This window comes from Mus caroli, unplaced genomic scaffold (genome assembly GCF_978045245.1).
Source record: "Mus caroli unplaced genomic scaffold, Mus_caroli_1 scaffold_13, whole genome shotgun sequence".
NCBI classification, from domain to species: Eukaryota; Metazoa; Chordata; class Mammalia; order Rodentia; family Muridae; genus Mus; species Mus caroli.
Window position 1 is genome coordinate 64,057,661 of NW_028227268.1, and position 18,930 is coordinate 64,076,590.

General features: G+C 55.6%; 1 protein-coding gene across 10 annotated transcripts in view; it reads left to right on the forward strand.

The window, feature by feature from the left end:
- The window catches only part of Obscn (obscurin, cytoskeletal calmodulin and titin-interacting RhoGEF), a 143,863-nt gene extending 125,273 nt beyond the window's left edge, over nt 1-18,590 (forward strand). For 8 of the 10 annotated variants that reach the window (XM_085829979.1, XM_085829978.1, XM_085829981.1 and 5 more), the window contains one exon: nt 1,126-2,775. In XM_085829979.1, the coding sequence (XP_085686105.1) occupies nt 1,126-2,266 (1,141 nt within the window). In that variant the 3' untranslated portion in view covers nt 2,267-2,775. Of the gene's footprint in view, nt 1-1,125; nt 2,776-4,490; nt 4,571-5,239; nt 5,334-5,693; nt 5,819-6,299; nt 6,413-6,711; nt 6,881-6,992; nt 7,072-7,169; nt 7,371-8,050; nt 8,112-8,989; nt 9,068-9,316; nt 9,490-9,673; nt 9,701-10,554; nt 10,708-10,799; nt 10,846-11,189; nt 11,268-11,542; nt 13,527-14,170; nt 14,252-14,402; nt 14,514-14,631; nt 14,800-15,536; nt 15,660-15,805; nt 15,977-16,530; nt 16,616-16,816; nt 17,057-17,282; nt 17,507-17,740; nt 17,817-18,009; nt 18,160-18,343 lie in introns of those variants that run through there. The other 2 variants (XM_085829986.1, XM_085829987.1) reach the window with 2 other exon arrangements.
- Nucleotides 18,591-18,930: the final 340 nt, after the last annotated feature.

The window sequence follows — 18,930 nt, forward strand, 5'->3', positions numbered from 1 at the left end:
CATTGGATCCAAACTAAATGATGTTACAGTGGTGGTATCACAGCCCGGGGCTTTGTGTCCCCAAGCCTAGCTCTTGCATTTGGAAAACAGAAAGGGGAAGCTCTGAGAAGTACAGAGACCATCTCACCCACCTCTCCCCTTCTAAGGTGAGCTGCTCCCACCATGCCACCCAGCCTATGCTCACCACCCGAGTCTTGGAAAGGCCCCACGCTGGAGTTTGGTTATCCATAGATGGTTATCCATACCTACCATGTGGGGAGCAGTATTATAAGACACTTTGGGGCATCAAGACCTGGGTTCCTGGTGCCTGGGGAGACTCCAGATAGCCAGGATTTGTGATATAGCTCTGGGAAAATTCTCGGTCTTTCCATATTCCTATCCATACCTCTGCTGGGAGCAAGATGCAACTGAGCCCAGACTCAAATCTTCCAAAGTCCTAGCCAATGCCTGTCACTCACCCTGGTGCCCAAGTTCTGCTTCCTCCTGTTGCTCTGACTCCCATTTTTGGAAGGGTGGAACTCAGGCAGGAGAAAGGGCATGGGAGAAGTCAGAAGACCTGTGGCAGCCCAGCAAAGTCCAGAGCTAAGCCAGTTCAGATGTACTCCTTAGCCTGGTGGGGCTTTAACCATCCTCTCAAACCCAGAAACCAGGAACATGGGCTGCAGGTCAGAACCAGCTGCACCCTGAGCTTGGGATTGTGCATGTGGCCACTGCATCAGCTATCCACCAGTCCCTATTAACTGAGGGCTTCCAGCACCGAGGGCTGGCCTGGCACGATCCCTACGAACAAAGCACAAAGCCTGCTCAGGGGGTGGAACAGATGGGGACCAGCACAAGGAGCATTGCAAAGCACAACTCACTTTGTGTTAGAAAGCACCTAGAACTCTTAAGGTCACATACCCAGGCCTGACCTCTTTGTGCTTTGTTTCTTTGGTTTTCTGTTTTATTTTCTTAGCTAGGGTAATGCAGGTGGGCCTCAAGTGCATGTGTAGGAGTTTGTGCTGTCTTATCCTCTGCTCACTGACACACGCACTAACTTGGGCTCTGACATATCCTGATGGCACTATGTTGGGTGAGGTTGTGGGTCTCTTGGCCATCTCTTCTTGGGCCCTCTCCCCCTACTAGAGAGGAGACCATCACCACCGTAGTGAAGAGTCCACGTGGCCGACGACAGTCCCCCGGCAAGTCTCCCTCTCGTTCACCTTCACGCCGCTCTGCCAGTCCACGGAGACCAGGGCTGTTAGCCCCTGAGAGGCTGTATCCACCAGGGACCAGCCCATCCCGGAGGCTTGAAGTAGAACAAGGCAGGAAAGCCCCGGTACCTGCATTGTATGTGACAGAAGCAGAGGTCCACGCTCCAGCCTCGCAGTCCCAGCCCAAGTGGTTAGAGGTGGAGGAAACCATTGAAGTCCGGGTGAAGAAGACAGGGTCACGGGGTGCATCTCCTGTCCGAGAGATGACCAGCCGTGGAGAGGGAATCCTCTTCACACTGCCTGGCGGGATCCCTGGTAGGGACCCAAATGCCAACAACTCCAACAACAAGAGTGTGTACCAGGAAGCCCGGACCTGGGGTCCCGCTGTGGTCCATGTTGGTGAACCTTTCATCTTCCAAGTGGACTCAGTGGGCAATGTGGACTGGGTAGCTGCTAGCCCTGAGCCAGAGCAGGTCAGAGCCTCCCAGAAGGAAGAGAACACTGAAAGGCAGAAAGGATGCAGTGATGGAGACGAGAATACCTTCCTGATGGAAGAGCCACAGGACACGGATAGCCTTCAGGGTCGTGACCCTAAAATCCTCACACACAATGGCCGGGTGCTGACATTGGCTGACCTGGAAGATTATGTGCCCCAGGAAGGAGAGACTTTTGGCTGTGGGGACTCCACCCCCAGCACCCATGATGAACCTCCCTGTGAAGTCTCCGTGCTCCAGAGAGAGATCAGCGAGCCCACGGTGGGGCAACCTGTCCTGCTCAATGTGGGGCGTCCTCCAGGCACCGGTGCCACCCCCAGCTTCTTCAGGCCAGGTTCCCAGGTCCACAGCCCTGAGAGTGTCTCCTTCCTTTTGCGTGAGGCCTGGTCAGGTCCAGTGAGTGCCGCACCTTGGACAAGCTCCTTCCATACCCATGTCCAGAGTTCTGTAGATGGTAGCCATGGGAGCTTCAAGACAGAGGTCTCCACCCAGACAGTCAGCTTTGGGGCCGTAGGAGAGACAGTCACTCTTCATATTGACCCAGATGGTGGCAAGGCTCCAGGCCCCTCCCAGGGCTGATGCCACACACTGGAGATAAGGTAAGGCAAGTGGCCCAGAGCCTTGGACCATGCCCGGTACCAGCATCAACCCTGGAACCCACAGCTTACCTCGGACACCTCCCACGCCCTGTTCTTCTCCAGCCTAGGACTGAGCCTTCCTTGCTTTCCTGCCCGGTCCTGACTACCTCACTGGACCTGTTCTCTGCCGGGAGGATGGGGGAAGTACCTAAGTACCTGCAGAGTTGGAGTACGCTGACATCATTTCAGAAGAGCCCTGGACAGGAGACTCCAACTTTGGACTCCACCTCCCAGGCCCTGTGGGGGCTCTAGAAACAAGATTTGGACTTGGGTGTTTTCCCTGAGACATATCCCCATTGAGGGTCTTGTCCAGCGTTGCACCTAAGACATGTGTTGACCTGTCATCAGCTCTGCAGGAATTCAGGACCACCTCTGTGGTGGACATGGCTGTAGGGTGGGGGGGAAATCCCTGGTCATTGCCCTGATGAGAACAATAAATCAAGTGTCAGACCCTCCTCTCTGTTCTTTCTTGCTTGTTCACCCAGAAGCTCAGGGTCCCCTCTTCTTGTAGCCATCTGCTAGACCTACTCTCATTTCTTCAAGGTTACATCTCAGGCCACATAGGCCTCTAGAGTGGTTGATTATCTGTGTGCCCTGATGTAGTACATGCAGGTCCCAGCCTACCTTGAGGTTCATGGTTAGTGTCTTAGGGTTTTACTGGTGTGAACAGACACCATGACCAAGGTAACATTTCATTGGAGCTGACTTACAGGTTCAGAGTTTCAGTCTATTATTATCAAGGAGGGATTATCACAGCATCCAGGCAGGCATGGTGCAAAGAGGAGCTGAGAGTTCTTCATCTTCCTCTGAAGGCTGCTAGCAGAATACTGGCTTCCAGGCAGCTAGGATGAGGGTCTTCAAAGCCCACACCCACAGTGACACACCTACTCTGACAAGGCCACACCTTCTAATAGTGCTACTCCATGGGCGGAGAATATACAAACCTTAACAGGTAGATTAGGGACAGGATTTGAACTGATCCTTGACCGTTTATAGACCTGATCCTTGGGACTCACAGTTTAAGCAGGGCAGCCATCACAGTCACTTTTGGCCTACTGGGGCTGAGCAGGCCTTCCTAATCCCTGGATAGCTGAGGCCATTGTAGGATGAATGGGGAGTCAGGAGTGAGAGTGGGTGACCATTGCATCCTAAGCTCTTGGCATGTAGGGGTCGATCTCATCATCTGCATAGATGATGACTCAGGATTTTAGCACTTGTCTGTGAGGGGGTGGGGCCCCGGGAATCCTCTAGCCCTGAGGCCTGTTCTCAGGGTGCTTCTGGCCTGTTGGGCTTGAGAAAAGCCTGTGCAGTTTTTGTCTGGGGATGTCAGAGATGCCTCATCCCCAAGTACTGAGGAGGGTCTGGGCAGGGAAGGGATTCATTGGCAAAGGAGCAGTCAGCAGTCCTGGGGTATGTGTGTTGGGCCCCCACATAGGTATCCAGGTCTGAAAGGAGGCACAGAGGCAAAGTACAGGAGCCACACCCAGGAGAGGTTTAGAGGTATGCCAGGGGTGGCTTACTAGGATTTGGGTAAGGACATGGGCCTGGACTGGGTTTGGAGCATTTATTTAGGTGTGGGGTAGAAAGCTGTCAGCCACATGGGGTGAAATAAGATCATGGTTCCTGAACACCTGATCCTACGGTTCCCCTGGCCCTTAATGTGCACCAGTCTAAGATTTGGGGTCTAGAGCCAACCCTGAGGGGAGCTAGGGCTGGATGGAAGGAGTGTGGGACTGGAGGCACACTGAAGATGGCGGCTTTCAGAAGATGTGCCTTCCCTGTAACTTCGAGAAGGGTGGCCCTGGGGTGTACATGGATCTGGGGAGATGGGGCAGCAGTGGCCCTGTAGGCAGCAGCTCTGGGCTCAGAGCTCCTTAGTGTACCATAGCCTCCTGAACCTCCCCCTCCAGGTGGCTCCCCAAGCAAGGGACAGCAGCAGCAGCAGCAGCAAGTGAGGTAGAAGAGGGAGGGCAGTCTCTGAGAACCGGGGTGGGCATGCAAAGCCTGTGCAGTCCAGACTTACTTCGTGTTCCTACCCTCCTGTCCATAGACACCTCCGTGGAAGGCTCTGCCCACTCTGCCCAGGATGGAGCTGACCAACAAGCTGCTTCTGTCCTTTGGAGGCTGCTGGGCTCAGAAGCCCTAGGCCCCTCCCCAGGGGATCTCCCGAACACCAGACAAAGGGAGCCACCTGCATTTGAAGAGGCTGCATCCCAGATCCCAGGAGCAGCTTCGGGCACACCTGGTAAGTTAAGACCCAGTAGGGAGCTGACTACAAAGATTCCTGCTCTCCTTTGCTAACCCTACCCCATTCCTGGCCATGTGATCCAAAGGGTCACCTTGATTGCCCATTCCATGGTTACAAACTTGCAGAGCTCTGGGGCACCTTGGTATCTGTATGGCTTTATGTATCATCATGTACTTTGCCTGGTCATGGCTCATCCTTAACTTGACCTCAATTTCCCAATCTGGGAACTGGGCCCACCCAGCTCACCTGTGCATGTACAAGGACCCAGAAGTGCTCACTTCTATCTGGAGTTTCAGTTTCCCCAGATGTGCCACCTGTCCACTCAGTCCCACGCTGCTACCTGTGTCCTGCTGCCATGTCACTGTAACTTCAGCCTGGCTGGATGTACAGAGGGCAGAACTACATCCCAATGCTAGTCTGGCTGGTGGGCTGGGAGACCAGGCCCTGGTGGGGAACTGGGGAGGTCTCATATCTGGCTTCAGACAGTACTAGGTTGTGGAGGTCAGGACTGCCCGGTTCTCACTCCGGGTTTTCATCCTGGCCCTGGAGCTGCTCTTGATTCTGCAATCTACCCCACACTGGCCACACGGGGAGCCCATGATTGTTAAAGGATGTCCTCCCCATGCCAGCCAGGGTTCAGCTCACCTGCTTCCTATTTCCTACCAGGTGAACTTCCAGAGGTCTCACAGCCTGGCACACACAAGGGCCTGGAGCAGGAGACGACAAGTTCTGGGTCCCAGGAATGGACTGTACCGATTCGGTAACCTCCTGAGCCAGTTGGGTCATGTGTGGAACTGCCCTCCAAGGGACACCCCCGAGCTGGGCAGTGCAGAACCCACTTGCTCTGGCCTCATGGCCTTGAAGAGTTAACAGGGCAGACTTAAAGCTCTCCAATACACTTCTTACAGGCCCCAGCCCAAGCTGGTGGGCAGGGGAGGGAAGCGGGACGCACCCTAGAGCACAAGGTCTTGGAGAGAAGCTGGGGTGGGGGGCTCTATGCACACATCTAACCCCACAAGTTGTGACAGTAAGGTCCTCATTCTCTCCTGGGGCTCAGGTCCCTGAGAAATACAGAGTCAGGGTGCTTCAGTGAGCAGAGACCACCTTGTCTTGACTCCAGGGTGGAAGGAACAGCCTGGCCAGGTGCAGGCACTGGGCAGCTACTCTTGGATGTGCACAGCCAAGTCATCATGGAGACCACACAGAGGACCTACGTGTGCCAAGCTCCTGACACAGGTGTCACAAGTATGGAAGTGGGCCAGCCCCATGGGGGTACACACCTGTGCTGGGTACTCAGGGGTCATTTTATGAGAGCCTGATTAAGTCACACGGCATGCTTTAGTCCAGGTTTCCCCATCTCTTCTTCCTGTGTCTCCTTGGAGGGTCCAGAACCCTCTGGGAAGAGGCAAATGCAGATGTGGTACCCACAGGCTCTATATCTGAGAGCGGCTATTAGTGCTTTGCCTGCTTTGGCTTGCTGTCCTTGTGATTGCTTGGCCAGTGCAAGTCAAAGCAGGAAGAACAGGGGCCACATGGAAGGAAGCACTTTACAACTACTAGAGGCCTAGACAGTGAGGTTGGGGTCATCAGGGAAGGAGGTGGACTTTCTGGTTCGAGGGACATAAATCAAGACTTTACTGACCAGAGATATACATGAATGGCTATGTGCCTAGGGCTATGAAGCCCGAGGGTCGCTCCACACAGGTTCTCTTCCCTCCTTTCCCAGGGGCCCCGTCCATGCAAGTCACTATTGAGGATGTACAAGTACAAGTAGGGGACATGGCACAGTTTGATGCTGTCATTGAAGGCCACCCACCACCCATAGTAACCTGGTACAAGGTAGGAGTAAGCCCAGGCAGCAGTGGGGAGGAGACAAGCTTTGGGAGCTGGAGGGCACGGGTGCATGTATGCATGAGACCATGTGGAGGTGTGGAAGGGGGCTCATGCACCCCACCATGCAATCTGTAACCCCCACCCCATAGCCCCACCTCTCTAGCCCTAACCAGTACCTCCCCATCCACTTCTGACTTGCACCTGGGTCTGGGCACACAGCAGGTATTGGAAGTACTGCTCTGGGAAGGGTGTGGCATATCCCAGGATAGGCTGATGGTACCCCAGGCTGTCTCCTATCTGTCCAGGGCAGCACCCAGCTGACGAGCAGTGCCCGGCTGAGCCAACGGCAAGATGGAACAACATATTCCTTGGTGTTGACTGACGTGGCTCCACATGATGCCGGTGTCTACACATGTGTTGCCAATAACGCAGGTGGACAGGTGCTCTGCAAGGCAGAGCTGCTGGTCCACGGGGGTGAGTTGGCAGGCTACAGGGACCAGGGAGCAGCTCTTGTCATTGCATTGGGAGAGTAGTGGGGTCAATTCATGGCTGCCTATACTGTCCATGTCCTGTGCTTTGACTGCAGGGGACAAGCTAGATGCCGAAGAGCAAGTCTATCGGAGGAAACTGCATTCCTTCTATGAGGTTCAAGAAGAGATTGGGAGGTATCATTTCCTCACCTGCTCCACAGCCTTCCCGTCCTTCCCAGGACACTCTCAGCATGGTGCCTACCGTGGGTCCCCTCTCTCTTTCTCCACCCCAGGGGTGTGTTTGGGTTTGTGAAAAGGGTTCAGCACAAAGGAAACAAGATGTTCTGTGCCGCCAAGTTCATCCCCCTGCGGAGCAAAACTCGGGCCCAGGCATACCAGGAACGAGACATCTTGGCTACACTCAGCCACCCACTGGTCACTGGGCTCCTGGATCAATTTGAGACCCGGAAGACTCTCATCCTTATCTTGGAACTGTATCCTGTACCTGAACCCCCCGAGAAAGTTCAAAAAGGCATCAGGTCCCAGACTGGGGCTGGAGCTGCTGAGTGTGGGGGTCCCTGGACCTCGGTGCTATCATGACAAGTACTAGCCCCACATCTGAGCATCCTGTTCCTGCTGCTGTGACTGTGTGTGACAGCACCTCCTGAGCCTACAACTAGAAGTGGCATGGTTGGGGTTTTGGACATGAGATCTTTCCTTTCTGTGGGTCACAGATGGGGGCTGCCACAATCTTGATTCTTAGCAAGGATGGCCTGGGACCCCTCTCAGAGGGCTCCCATTCCAGCTGCTCTTGGCCTCCATCACACCCATGGGGGCATGTTTGGGGCTCTTACTTATTTCACATCCTGGCTGCCCTATCACTCCTGAAGCTGTGTCCTAGGATCCTGGTGAAGGGCTGCGTGGAGTGGGCTCTGTGCAGAGATGCAAGGGTGCCCCAGTTCCATTAGGCTGCTGCTCACAGCCCCACTCACCAGAGGGTCTTTCTGAAGGTCCCTTTCTCAGGGATGTGACCCATCTGGGACCCAGGGGTCTTCATTCCACTCTCCTTCATCGGAATATCAGCACCTCTAGATCTGGCTCACAGGAGGTCTGGGTACCTTTCTGGGAGCACAGGCCCAGGAGTCAGGTGCAGCTTTTCCTTAACGAAACCCAGGTGCTCATCTGAGGAGCTGCTGGATCGACTCTTCAAGAAGGGTGTCGTGACTGAAGCCGAGGTAATCTCTACCTTCTCCTTGCCTGAGTGTGTCCCTAGAGTCAGAGCCTACATTCCAGTCCCCGGACACAGCCTCTTTTGACTTGAGTCTCTTGTAGCTTCCAAGGTAGCCAGGTATAACCAGCCTCTGCCACCCCTCCTGACCATAGGGGAACAGCTGTACTAGTGATATCTGCCCCTCCCTCATTTAAGCAGACTGCTGCTTCCTGCCTATTTAGGCTCAGCCCACCTTTGGGAAACACCCAGCCCTGGGGCTCACAGTTCCTGACCTGTGACTTTGTCAGTCACTTGACCTATGGGGTCTGAATTAAGAGGAGGAAGGCTTGATGATCTAAGCAAGCTCTGATGGAATAGAGGAGGAGGCTGAGGCTGGCCCCTCACCTGGGCCAGGCCTTCAGGAAGTACCTGAGGCTGGCCCCTCACCTGGGGGCCAGGCCTTCAGGAGGTACCTGAGGCTCGCCCCTCACCTGGGCCAGGCCTTCAGAAGGTTCCTGAGGCTGGCCCCTTACCTGGGTCAGGCCTACAGGAGGTTCCTGAGGCTGGCCCCTCATTTGGAATAGGCCTTCAGGAGGTACTTGACACTAGTCCTTCACCTGGGCCAGGCCTTCAAGAGGTACCTGAGGCTGGCCTCTCACCCGGGCCAGGCCTTCAGGAGGTACCTGAGGCTGGCCCCTCACCTGGGCCAGGCCTTCAGGAGGTAGCTGAGGCTTGCCCCTCACCTGGGTCAGACCTTCATGAGTTTTCTGAGGCTGGCCCCTCATTTGGACCAGGTCTTCAGGAGGTACCTGAGGCTGGTTCCCACCTGGGTCAGGCCTTCAGGAGGTTCCTGAGCCAGCCTCTTGGGGGCTGGTTCCAAACTGATCCTGGCATTTTCCACAGGTCAAAGTCTATATCCAGCAGCTGGTGGAAGGCCTACACTATTTGCACAGCCATGGTATCCTCCACCTGGACATAAAGGTATTACATTCACGGCACCCCCAGAGCTCGTGGTGGGCACAGCTGGGAGCCAGCCTGTGCTTGGTTTCTACTACCTCGGGTAGGGTTTGGCTCTCATGGAGTAGATGTGACTCCCCTCTCGGTCCTGGGTACTCCCCACTGCCCTTTACTAGCCTCAAGGACTCTTCAGTGCTCTCCTAGGCCCAGAGGGTAGGTATTACCTTTTTCATGAAGTGTAGCCTTGAACAACTTCCCAACTCTGTCTGACAGCCCCCCAACATCCTGATGGTGCACCCAGCTCGGGAAGACATCAAGATCTGTGACTTTGGCTTTGCCCAAAAGATCACCCCTTCAGAGCCGCAGTACAGCAAGTATGGCTCACCCGAATTCGTGTCCCCAGAGATCATTGAGCAGAATCCTGTGAGCGAGGGCTCAGACATCTGGTGAGTGGATGGCCCACCTAGAGGCCTGTTGATCTGGAGCCTCCCTGTCCTTCGTGTGTCTGTCTGGCAGCTGAGGAGCCTCTGCCTCCTCTTCCAGCCCCCCCACCCCCACCCCCCGTGCATACCCCTTGCCTGTGGGACAGGCCTGGTGTGACTCACAAATGGGGTGTTTTCATTCTTGCAGGGCCATGGGCGTCATCTCCTACCTCAGGTAAGCAGACCCTGCCCCATCACCTCTTCTGAGCTCACCCCTCAGTGGAGATCAAGTACACTGCTGGCCACTCCCCAGATCAGCCCCCGAGACACAGTAGGCAGCTATTTTGATACTAGGCTGGAGGCCAACTCTGATAAAATAGGTGTTGCTTAACGCTTCTTGCTAACACCCCAGGGTCACGAGACAGAGCTTAGCCACTTCTCTGCAGGTCTGGGGGCTTGACCATGGGACACTCAGTGACCACTGATGTCCTGAAGGTCCTAGTGGTATAGCTCAGGTTTGGATCTCCTCTGCAGGCTGAACTCTGATTCCCAGCTTGGCAAATGCTGGTTCCTACCCTTGAATCTCCTCCCATGCTGGACCTGAGGCCCCGCCCCAGCTTACCGCTAGGCGTCACCTCAAACTGACCTTGATTATCTTGCTTGAACCCAAACCCCTAGCTCAAATTAAGGCTATGTCCATATCGCAAGCTGAGCCTATATCTCTGACCTATTTTGGACATGAATCTCCATGTCAGGACAAGGGCAAGTGACCCCCCTGAGGATGAGCCTTTAGTTTTACCCAAGACAGAGCCCAGAGACCCACTCAGGCTTCCCTCATAGCCTCCACTACAGCTGAGCCTCCATCTCTGCTATGGGGCAAGTCCCAATCCTCACCTCAGTCTGAACCTAGATTCTCATCCCAGCCTGAGCCCTGCTAACAGAGCCCGGATCCCTGCTCCAAGCTAATCCTGGATTGCTCTGGTCCAGCCGGAAGCATTTCCCAGAATCCTCAAGTCTAGATGAGCGTGGCACACATCCAGTCAGGGAATCTTCTTCGAGAGTGAGCTTCCACACTTTCTCTGCTTTTAGCCTCACCTGCTCATCCCCATTTGCTGGAGAGAGTGACCGAGCCACCTTGCTCAATGTTTTGGAGGGGCGGGTCTCCTGGAGCAGTCCCACAGCTGCTCATCTGAGTGAGGACGCCAAGGACTTCATCAAGGCCACGCTGCAAAGAACCCCCAGGTGAGTGCACCCCTGCCCTTCACCCGCGGAAGCTTGTCAGCCCTGTCACAGGACCCACCTGACTGCTCCATCTGGTTTCCTTCTTTCTCCAGGGCCCGGCCTAGTACTTCCCAGTGCCTTGCCCACCCCTGGTTCCTGGTAAGTAGGCCCAACTTGAGCTCAACTCGCTGCTCTGCAGGCCAAGAGTTCTCATCAGTATTGATTGTTCTGGCCCATTGCTCCCCTATTCAGAGGACCCTAGTGCCTCCATATTGGACCCTGAAGCCCTCGACAAAGTATTGCTATGCAGTTAGCAGCAAGGGCTTCCTTCTGCCTTCCTGAGCATTTGGGAGAAGGATTTGTAGTGTCCTAACCCTGGAGTGTCTGAGAGGAGACCCTGACGTTTGCTGCCTCCATCCTGCTGGGCTTGTATCCCTGAAGAGCTCCGACCAGGGCGCCAGGGTCCATCTCTTGTTATCATAGCCACTTTCCTCCCACTGCAGAAATCCATGCCTGCTGAGGAGGCCCACTTCATCAACACCAAACAGCTCAAGTTCCTTCTTGCTCGAAGTCGCTGGCAGGTGAGTCTCTCTTTTCCCAGGAAAGAGGTGCTGAGGCCAGGGAAGGGTACCTGAACCTAGCTGTGTGGTCAGGAGCACAGGGCCAGGCTGGCCTGCTCCATGATTCTGGGATCCCCTGAGTGCACCAGGTGGTGGGGCAGAGCAATAAAGCAACAGGCACAGAAGCCCCAGGTGTCCTGGGTAACCAACCCCTCTGGAGCAAAGAGGCAATGGGCACCGCACCTCCTGCCATGACCAGTCATGCCAAGTGGATGTCCCTCTGTCCTCATTTCCAGCGTTCCTTGATGAGCTACAAGTCTATCCTGGTGATGCGCTCCATCCCAGAGCTGCTTCAGGGTCCCCCAGACAGTCCATCTCTAGGAGTGGCCCGGCACCTACGAGGGGAAGCCAGTGGCGCCTCAAGCTCATCATCTTCCTCAGACAACGAGCTTGCCCCATTTGCCAGGGCTAAGTCGCTGCCACCTTCCCCTGTGACTCACTCGCCACTGCTGCACCCTCGGGGCTTTCTGCGGCCTTCGGCCAGCCTCCCAGAGGAGACAGAGGCCAACATGCCCACTGCTGATGCGGCCGTGCCAGCGTCCCCAAAGAGTGCTGGGCCTCCGGCAAGCCCAGGTTGCGTGCCCCGGCACAGCGTCATCAGCAGCCTGTTCTACCAGCAAGCTGGCGAGGGTGCAGAGCGTGGGAACAAACCATCGGGTGCCAAGAGGCACCCTGCTCGGAGGCGGCACCTGCTAAAGGGTGGCTACATTGCAAGGGCCCTACCCGGTCTGCGTGAACCCCTCATGGAGTACAGCCTGTTGGAGGAAGAGGCGGCTAGGGAAGAGCAGGCCTCTCTGATGACCAAGACACCCTCCTTTGAGACTGCCCTGCGGCTACCTAGTTCCAGTGTCAGAGAGGTCCCAGGCCGAAGCCGCTCCCTGGATAACCCACCCGTCACGACCGGCCCCTCTCCTGAGGCATGCAAGGAACAACTCCTGTTCCCACCCTCCACGGGGTTGACTCATGAAACCACTGCCAAGGACAGGGGGCACAAAGAGGGGTTCTTGCAGGAGTCTGTCCCTTTTCCACCTACGAGTGGTGACTCAAGGCCTGGGAAGCAAGAGGGATCATCCCAGGACAGTTGTAGAGGGAAACCAGCCTCTTCCTGTCACTCTGAGCTGGGTTCTGGTTCCCAGGAGGGCTGTGGCCCTCCATCATCTCAATTGCTTGGCTCCTTACCTCCACAGTCATTGAAGAAGGAGCTCTCAACGTCCTGTGGCCCACTCTTTTCAGAACAGCCTCAGGCAGCCCCATTCCCATCTCAAGTAAGCCCCCTTCTGGGTTCTGAGAAGGGACCTCAGGATGGCTCTCTATCTGAAGGGCCAGTTCCAGTTCCCTCCAGTTCCCCAGGGTCAGCTTCCCAAGTAGATGCATCCTTGGATACTGAAGGCTTGTCTGAAGCTGGGGACACATGTGACTTTACGCCTCCTCCACAGCGGCCTCAGGAGCAGGCCACCACCCGGAAGTTCTCTCTGGAGTCCCGTGGGGGCTATGCAGGGGTGGCAGGCTATGGTACTTTTGCCTTTGGCGGGGACGCAGGGGGGATGCTAGGGCAGGGTCCTCTCTGGGCCAGGATGGCCTGGGCTGTGTCCCAGTCCTCAGAAGAGCAGGATGAAGCTGCAACTGAGAGCCCTCAACCTCTGGAGAGCTTGGGGCCCATTGCTGAGGCCAGTGGGGTTCCCCTAAGGACCTCTCCAAGCCTCACCCCTTGGGAGGAAGTTGAGCAGGTTTCCCTGGTGCAAATCCGGGATCTCTCTGGTGATGCAGAAGCAGCTGACACCATCTCCTTGGACATTTCTGAGGTCGATCCTGCCTACCTCAACCTCTCGGATTTATATGACATCAAATATCTCCCATTTGAGTTCATGATCTTCAGGAGGGTCCCCAAACCTATAGAGCAGCCAGAGTCACCTGGCTCAGAAACCGAAGCTGGGCAAGGGCTGGCAGATTTCCTGGAGGAGGCCGCGTGGCCCTGGCCAGGCGAGCTGGGACTGCGTGCTGGTCTGGAGATTACAGAGGAGCCGGAGGAGCCAGGGGACCTGGAAGCACTGCTGGGCGAGGCTGCTGTGGGCAGGAAGCGCAAGTGGTCCCCCTCCCGGGGCCTCTTCCAATTCCCTGGGAGGTGCCTGTCAGGGGAGGAGCCTGTGGAGCTTGGGCTGCGCCAGAGGGTGAAGGCTTCCATGGCTCACATCTCCAGGATCCTCAAGGGCAAGCCGGAAGGTAACCCCCACCCCCCATACCCCATCATCTGGCATGTCTGCCTCCATGTTCTGCATCCTTGGGGCTACCAGGGTACTCTTGTGCCCTCTCAAGTCCCCATTGGCCTCCTCTTCCTGTTCTATATGACCTCCAGCCTGACCCCATAGGTCTTGGCTCAAATCCTAGTTTCTCCTTTGCAGACCTGACACCTCTCCTTACTGGGTATCTTAGACCATCTCTGATACATACTGGCTACAGAGACCTAGAGCTAAGAGCAGGGGCAGACCTTTGAGGAGAGAGAGGGTCCATGGATTAATTCACCAGACCCCAGATCTCTGGCCCAGGAGCCACCCCAAACCCAGATCCTCTAACATAGTTCTCAGTGACCTCAGAGCCCCTTTATCTTCAGAGCCTTCATGTCCTCTAACTTTCCTTACCCCAGGGCCAGCCTCCCAGCCATCCCACAGGTATCTATGCCCTTTGCTGCAGGCCTCAGTGTCCTGGCAGCCTGCTGCAAAGGGCCGGCTAGGGATGACTTCAGCAAGCTTGGTTTTGAGTTCCTACAAAGTCCCTGAAGTACTTCCCCTGGGCAGATTTCCCAGGTAGAGGAATATGGTGCCATCCTGCTTCTCCCCCTGAACTCCTGGGGCCTCTTTCTTCCACAGGTCCTGAGAGGGAAGGGCCTCCCAGAAAGAAGGCAGGCCTAGCTTCTTTCCGGCTGTCAGGCCTGAAGGGCAGGGACCAAGGTAAGTGGGGATCACAACTGCGGGAGTCCAGTATGGGGCTCTGGTATAGAGGTCTAAGCTTGGAAGGCTTCTGTTGGAGTTGAGCGGGGTCCAGACTGAACTGTCTGGTCAGGCAGTCTCCCTTCAAGGCTCTTCTTTTACCCTTTCTTAGCACCATCCTTCCTAAGAGAACTCTCAGACGAGGCTGTGGTCCTGGGCCAATCAGTGACACTGGCCTGCCAGGTGTTGGCCCAGCCAACTGCCCAGGCTACCTGGAGCAAAGGTAAGGAGCTGTCCTGGAATCTGGGTACTGGACTGGTAAAGACAAGCAGCAATCACAGGCCCAGCAGGATGCTGTGGCTGCCCTGGGGAAAGCCAAGGCTGGCTTTGTCTTGTCACAGATGGGGTCCTCCTGGAGAGCAGCGGCCACCTCCTCATCTCCTCCACCCTGAAGAACTTCCAGCTGCTGACCATCCTGGTGGTGAAGGAGGAGGATCTGGGCACGTATACCTGCTGTGTGAGCAATCCGCTGGGGACAGCAGTCACCACAGGTGTCCTCCGGAAAGCAGGTGTGTGGTCCACACCGGAAGTCTCTACCAGGCCATGAGGGCTGGGCTGGGAGTTGCAGGACATCTCATTTTGTGTAGTGAGCAGGACAATACTGGCTTCTTATCCGAGTGTCCATGGAACTTAGGGCTGGTAGGAAGTCCCGAAAAGTCAAAGAAGCAGATAAAGCTGCTAATACCACACCTACCGCCAAAGAGTCTATTCGTGTGCTCCACTGCTGGACAGAAAGCCCTTACACATAAGAGTCTATTCGTGTGCTCCACTGCTGGACAGAAAGCCCTTACACATGCCTGAGATGAGAACTGCCTCTCCTGACTGCACCACCTCATCTTCCTGTATTACTTTCTGGTTCACACAGCATCCAAGGGTGCTTCTAGGGTGATGAAGACAGGGACTATTGGCCTAGCTGCGGGACCAGTCCATCACCGATTGGCCTGTTAGCCTTGGGCCAGGGCACTCGGCAGAGATGAGGCACTAACCAGGGCCACTCCATAGCGTCTCCACTGTGCCCTGGTGAGGTGGGCTGAGAGGGATCTAGACAGAGACTGCCAGGCAGGTGGACCCCCACACTAGGAGAGGTGCCAGCCTCTTCTATTCATACTAGCTTGAAGCCCCTCTCCATCAAATGACAGAACAAGTAGAGGGCAGGCCTGGCAGCTGTTGAGAGTGAGACAGGCGTGGCCAGAGGTTGTTCCTTGAGGGTTGAGTGTCCACACTGACCACAGAGTTGTCCTTGCAGAGCGCCCCTCATCTTCTCCACGCCCTGAGGTAGGAGAACTATACAAGGATGCGGTGCTGCTGGTCTGGAAGCCTGTGGAATCCTGTGGCCCGGTGACCTACATTGTGCAGTGCTGTATAGAAGGTATAGGCTTTCTGAGGCTTGGGACTCTGAAGGATTGGCATGGAAAGGCACTGGTGGGTGTGTCTGCTCTCTGCCTGTGGGTGGCCTCAGGAGAGGGGTTCCCTTGACTCTCCACAACAGCTTCTTACTCTCTCCTGTGTGGTCAGGAGGCAGCTGGACAACCCTGGCTTCAGACATCTCTGACTGCTGCTACCTCACTGGCAAGCTATCCAGGGGTGGCATGTATATCTTCCGGACAGCATGTGTCAGCAAAGCAGGAATGGGCCCCTACAGCAGCCCCTCAGAACAGGTCCTCCTCGGAGGACCCAACCACCTGGGTGAGCTTTGGGGCTGATGGGGCAGGTAAGGGTGGCCATCAGATCAGGCATAGACATCCTCTTGTCCATGAATGATCTACATGCCTGCATTCAACAATCAAAGCCTGCACTCCCTGGAGATCCCATGGACCTCCTGTCCCCTTTCACTCACTGACCCCCCCCCCTCATGTCACCCTGGTAGTTGATTTTGACTTTACTGGGTGTTGTGGTTGCATCTGATGGAAGAGTCCTGCTGTGGTTGATTAGAAGTGGATGGTGTAGACTCAAGAACGGTGGATGTCACTGGATGGCTATCCCGTTCCATCCTGGAATGTTCTCTGCCATTTTCACAGATGCAATTAGTTAAGATAACAGATCCCACCTAGACCCCGCCCTATCCAAGTTTCTCCTCACACACACACACAAAATTAGTTGATCAAGGAACGAGAGGTCAGAGTGATGGGCGCTTAAAGGGTCATTTTTGTAGTGCTCGGGGAGGGACTGAGAGATGATGGGAGGGACAGGGCTGCCTGGATGTCCCTCCATGACTAGGTTCCCTATTTCATTTCTCACAGCCTCTGAGGAGGAAAGCAGCCGGGGGAGGCCAGCCCAGCTTCTCCCCAGCACAAAGACCTTTGCCTTCCAGATGCAGATCCGGAGGTGCGGGGTGTTTGTAGAGGGTGGGAGGGTGGAGACTGTCCCCCAGCTCTTCCTGGGGGCTTTTTTCATGACCCACATTCCAGTACAACTGCCCAGCATGTCTGTCATTGGCCCTTGACCTTATCTGCTCCCTGAGCTTGGTCCTTGCTGCTCTAATTGTGTGGGGACTACACGCAAGCTCCCCACGTTTCCTTCCTGCAGGGGCCGCTTCAGTGTGGTGCGGCAGTGCAGGGAGAAGGCAAGTGGGCGGGCCCTAGCTGCTAAGATCGTTCCCTATCAGCCTGAGGACAAGACAGCTGTACTAAGAGAATACGAGGCACTTAAGAGACTGCACCACCCACATCTGGCCCAACTCCATGCCGCCTACCTCAGTCCCCGGCACCTGGTGCTCATCCTGGAGCTGTGCTCTGGCCCTGAGTTGCTACCCTCTTTGGCGGAGAGGTGAGGGGTGGCCTGGTCTGCCTGTGAGATGGTCAGTCATGCAAGCAGAGATCTCTGGGAGGGACTGTGAGAACTGTCTGACCCCATCTAGCTGGGACTCTGCAGAACCTGAGGCCCCTTCTGGCTTGCCAAGGGCAGTGTTCTCGGCCTTCCCATGTGTGCCAAGCCCTGCCAGGATACCCATTCTACCTGCCTTGGGCCTGTTCTGAACCGTCTGTGCCCCCAGGGAATCCTACTCAGAGTCTGATGTGAAGGACTACCTGTGGCAGATGCTGAGTGCCACCCAGTACCTGCATGCCCAACACATCCTGCACCTGGACCTGAGGTCCGAGAACATGATGGTCACCGAGTACAACCTGCTTAAGGTTATAGACCTGGGAAATGCCCAGAGTCTTGACCAAGAGAAGGTCCCAGCCCCTGAGAACTTCAAAGACTACCTGGAGACCATGGGTGCGTATATAACTCCTGATCTTTCAGGGCAGGGAGGAAGTTCTTCCCTCCGTGTCTGCCCTCACTCCCAGCTCCACTGACATCCACCAGCCTCTCACTAGAGCCAGACGCTTGTGCTTGGCTCTGTTCACTTGGACCCAGATGCCCTGCATACCAGCTGGCTCCTCCACTGACATCTACCACCTGACCTACCCACCTGTGCCCAACCTCATCTCCACCCATGCTTCTCTGCAGCTCCAGAACTTCTGGAAGGTCAAGGGGCTGTTCCACAGACAGACATTTGGGCTATTGGTGTAACAGCCTTCATTATGTGAGTCCTTCCCAGGTGTCTGGGGAAACTGCTAGGGGGGTGGGTCAAGCTACAAACCCTGTGCACCCCCACAAATACATCCAGAGATTAATTTGGTCCCTATGCTCCACCATTCTCTACTGGGAGCTCGATGTCCCAGTATCTCCTATCCATCCAAGGGTAACTGAGTTTCCTGTGCTCCTCACCCACGCAGGCTGAGTGGCGAGTACCCAGAGAGCAGCGAGGGGACTCGCGACCTGCAGAAAGGCTTGCGCAAGGGACTCATTCGGTTGAGTCGCTGCTATGCAGGATTATCAGGAGGAGCCGTAGCCTTCCTGCAGAGTTCATTATGTGCTCAACCCTGGTAAGGAGCTCAACCTGTGTCCGCCCCGCCCCGCCCCGCCCCACCCCCTCCACTGTTCTGGCTGGTCCTCCCACATGGCCCGCCCCACCCACCCACCGTGCAGCCCTTCCCTTCTTGTCTTACCTTGCCTCACGCCCGGTCCAGCCTAATCCTCAGACCCTTGCTGCTCCACTCTCTGCTTCAGGGGCCGCCCGTGCGCTTCCGCCTGCTTGCAATGCGGGTGGCTGACAGAGGAGGGCCCCACCGGTTCCCGGCCCACACCCGTAACCTTCCCCACCGTGCGGTTGCGCGCCTTTGTGCGCGAGCGCGAGAAGCGGCGTGCGCTCCTCTACAAGAAGCATAACCTGGCCCAGGTGCGCTGAGGTCCAGCTTTACAGAGCAAGATGTGCCATGCCACATGGGGGGACACCCGCCAATAAAAGATGCAAAACAGCCAAAGAATTTTCTGTCTCATTGAGTCACCTCCCTGGTATTGGGGATCTTCATTCATAGTGTTATGGGACATAGTATAATCACAACTTGTGTCCCAAGTTAGGTCCAACCACCCATCCTCAGTAAGCCAGTTAAAATGTGACTTCTTCGGGAAGAGGGACACTGAGATCCAGCAAACCTCTCAAATCGACCTTTAGCGTCTGAAGAAATATTAAAGTTTAAATAGAGGCCCAAGGATATGCCATGTAGCACTGGCCAAGATGCAGTCTCATTCACCACAGTCATCAGGGTTTGTTTCATCTTGTAAAACGCTCTGACAGGCTGTTAGAACTGTTTGAA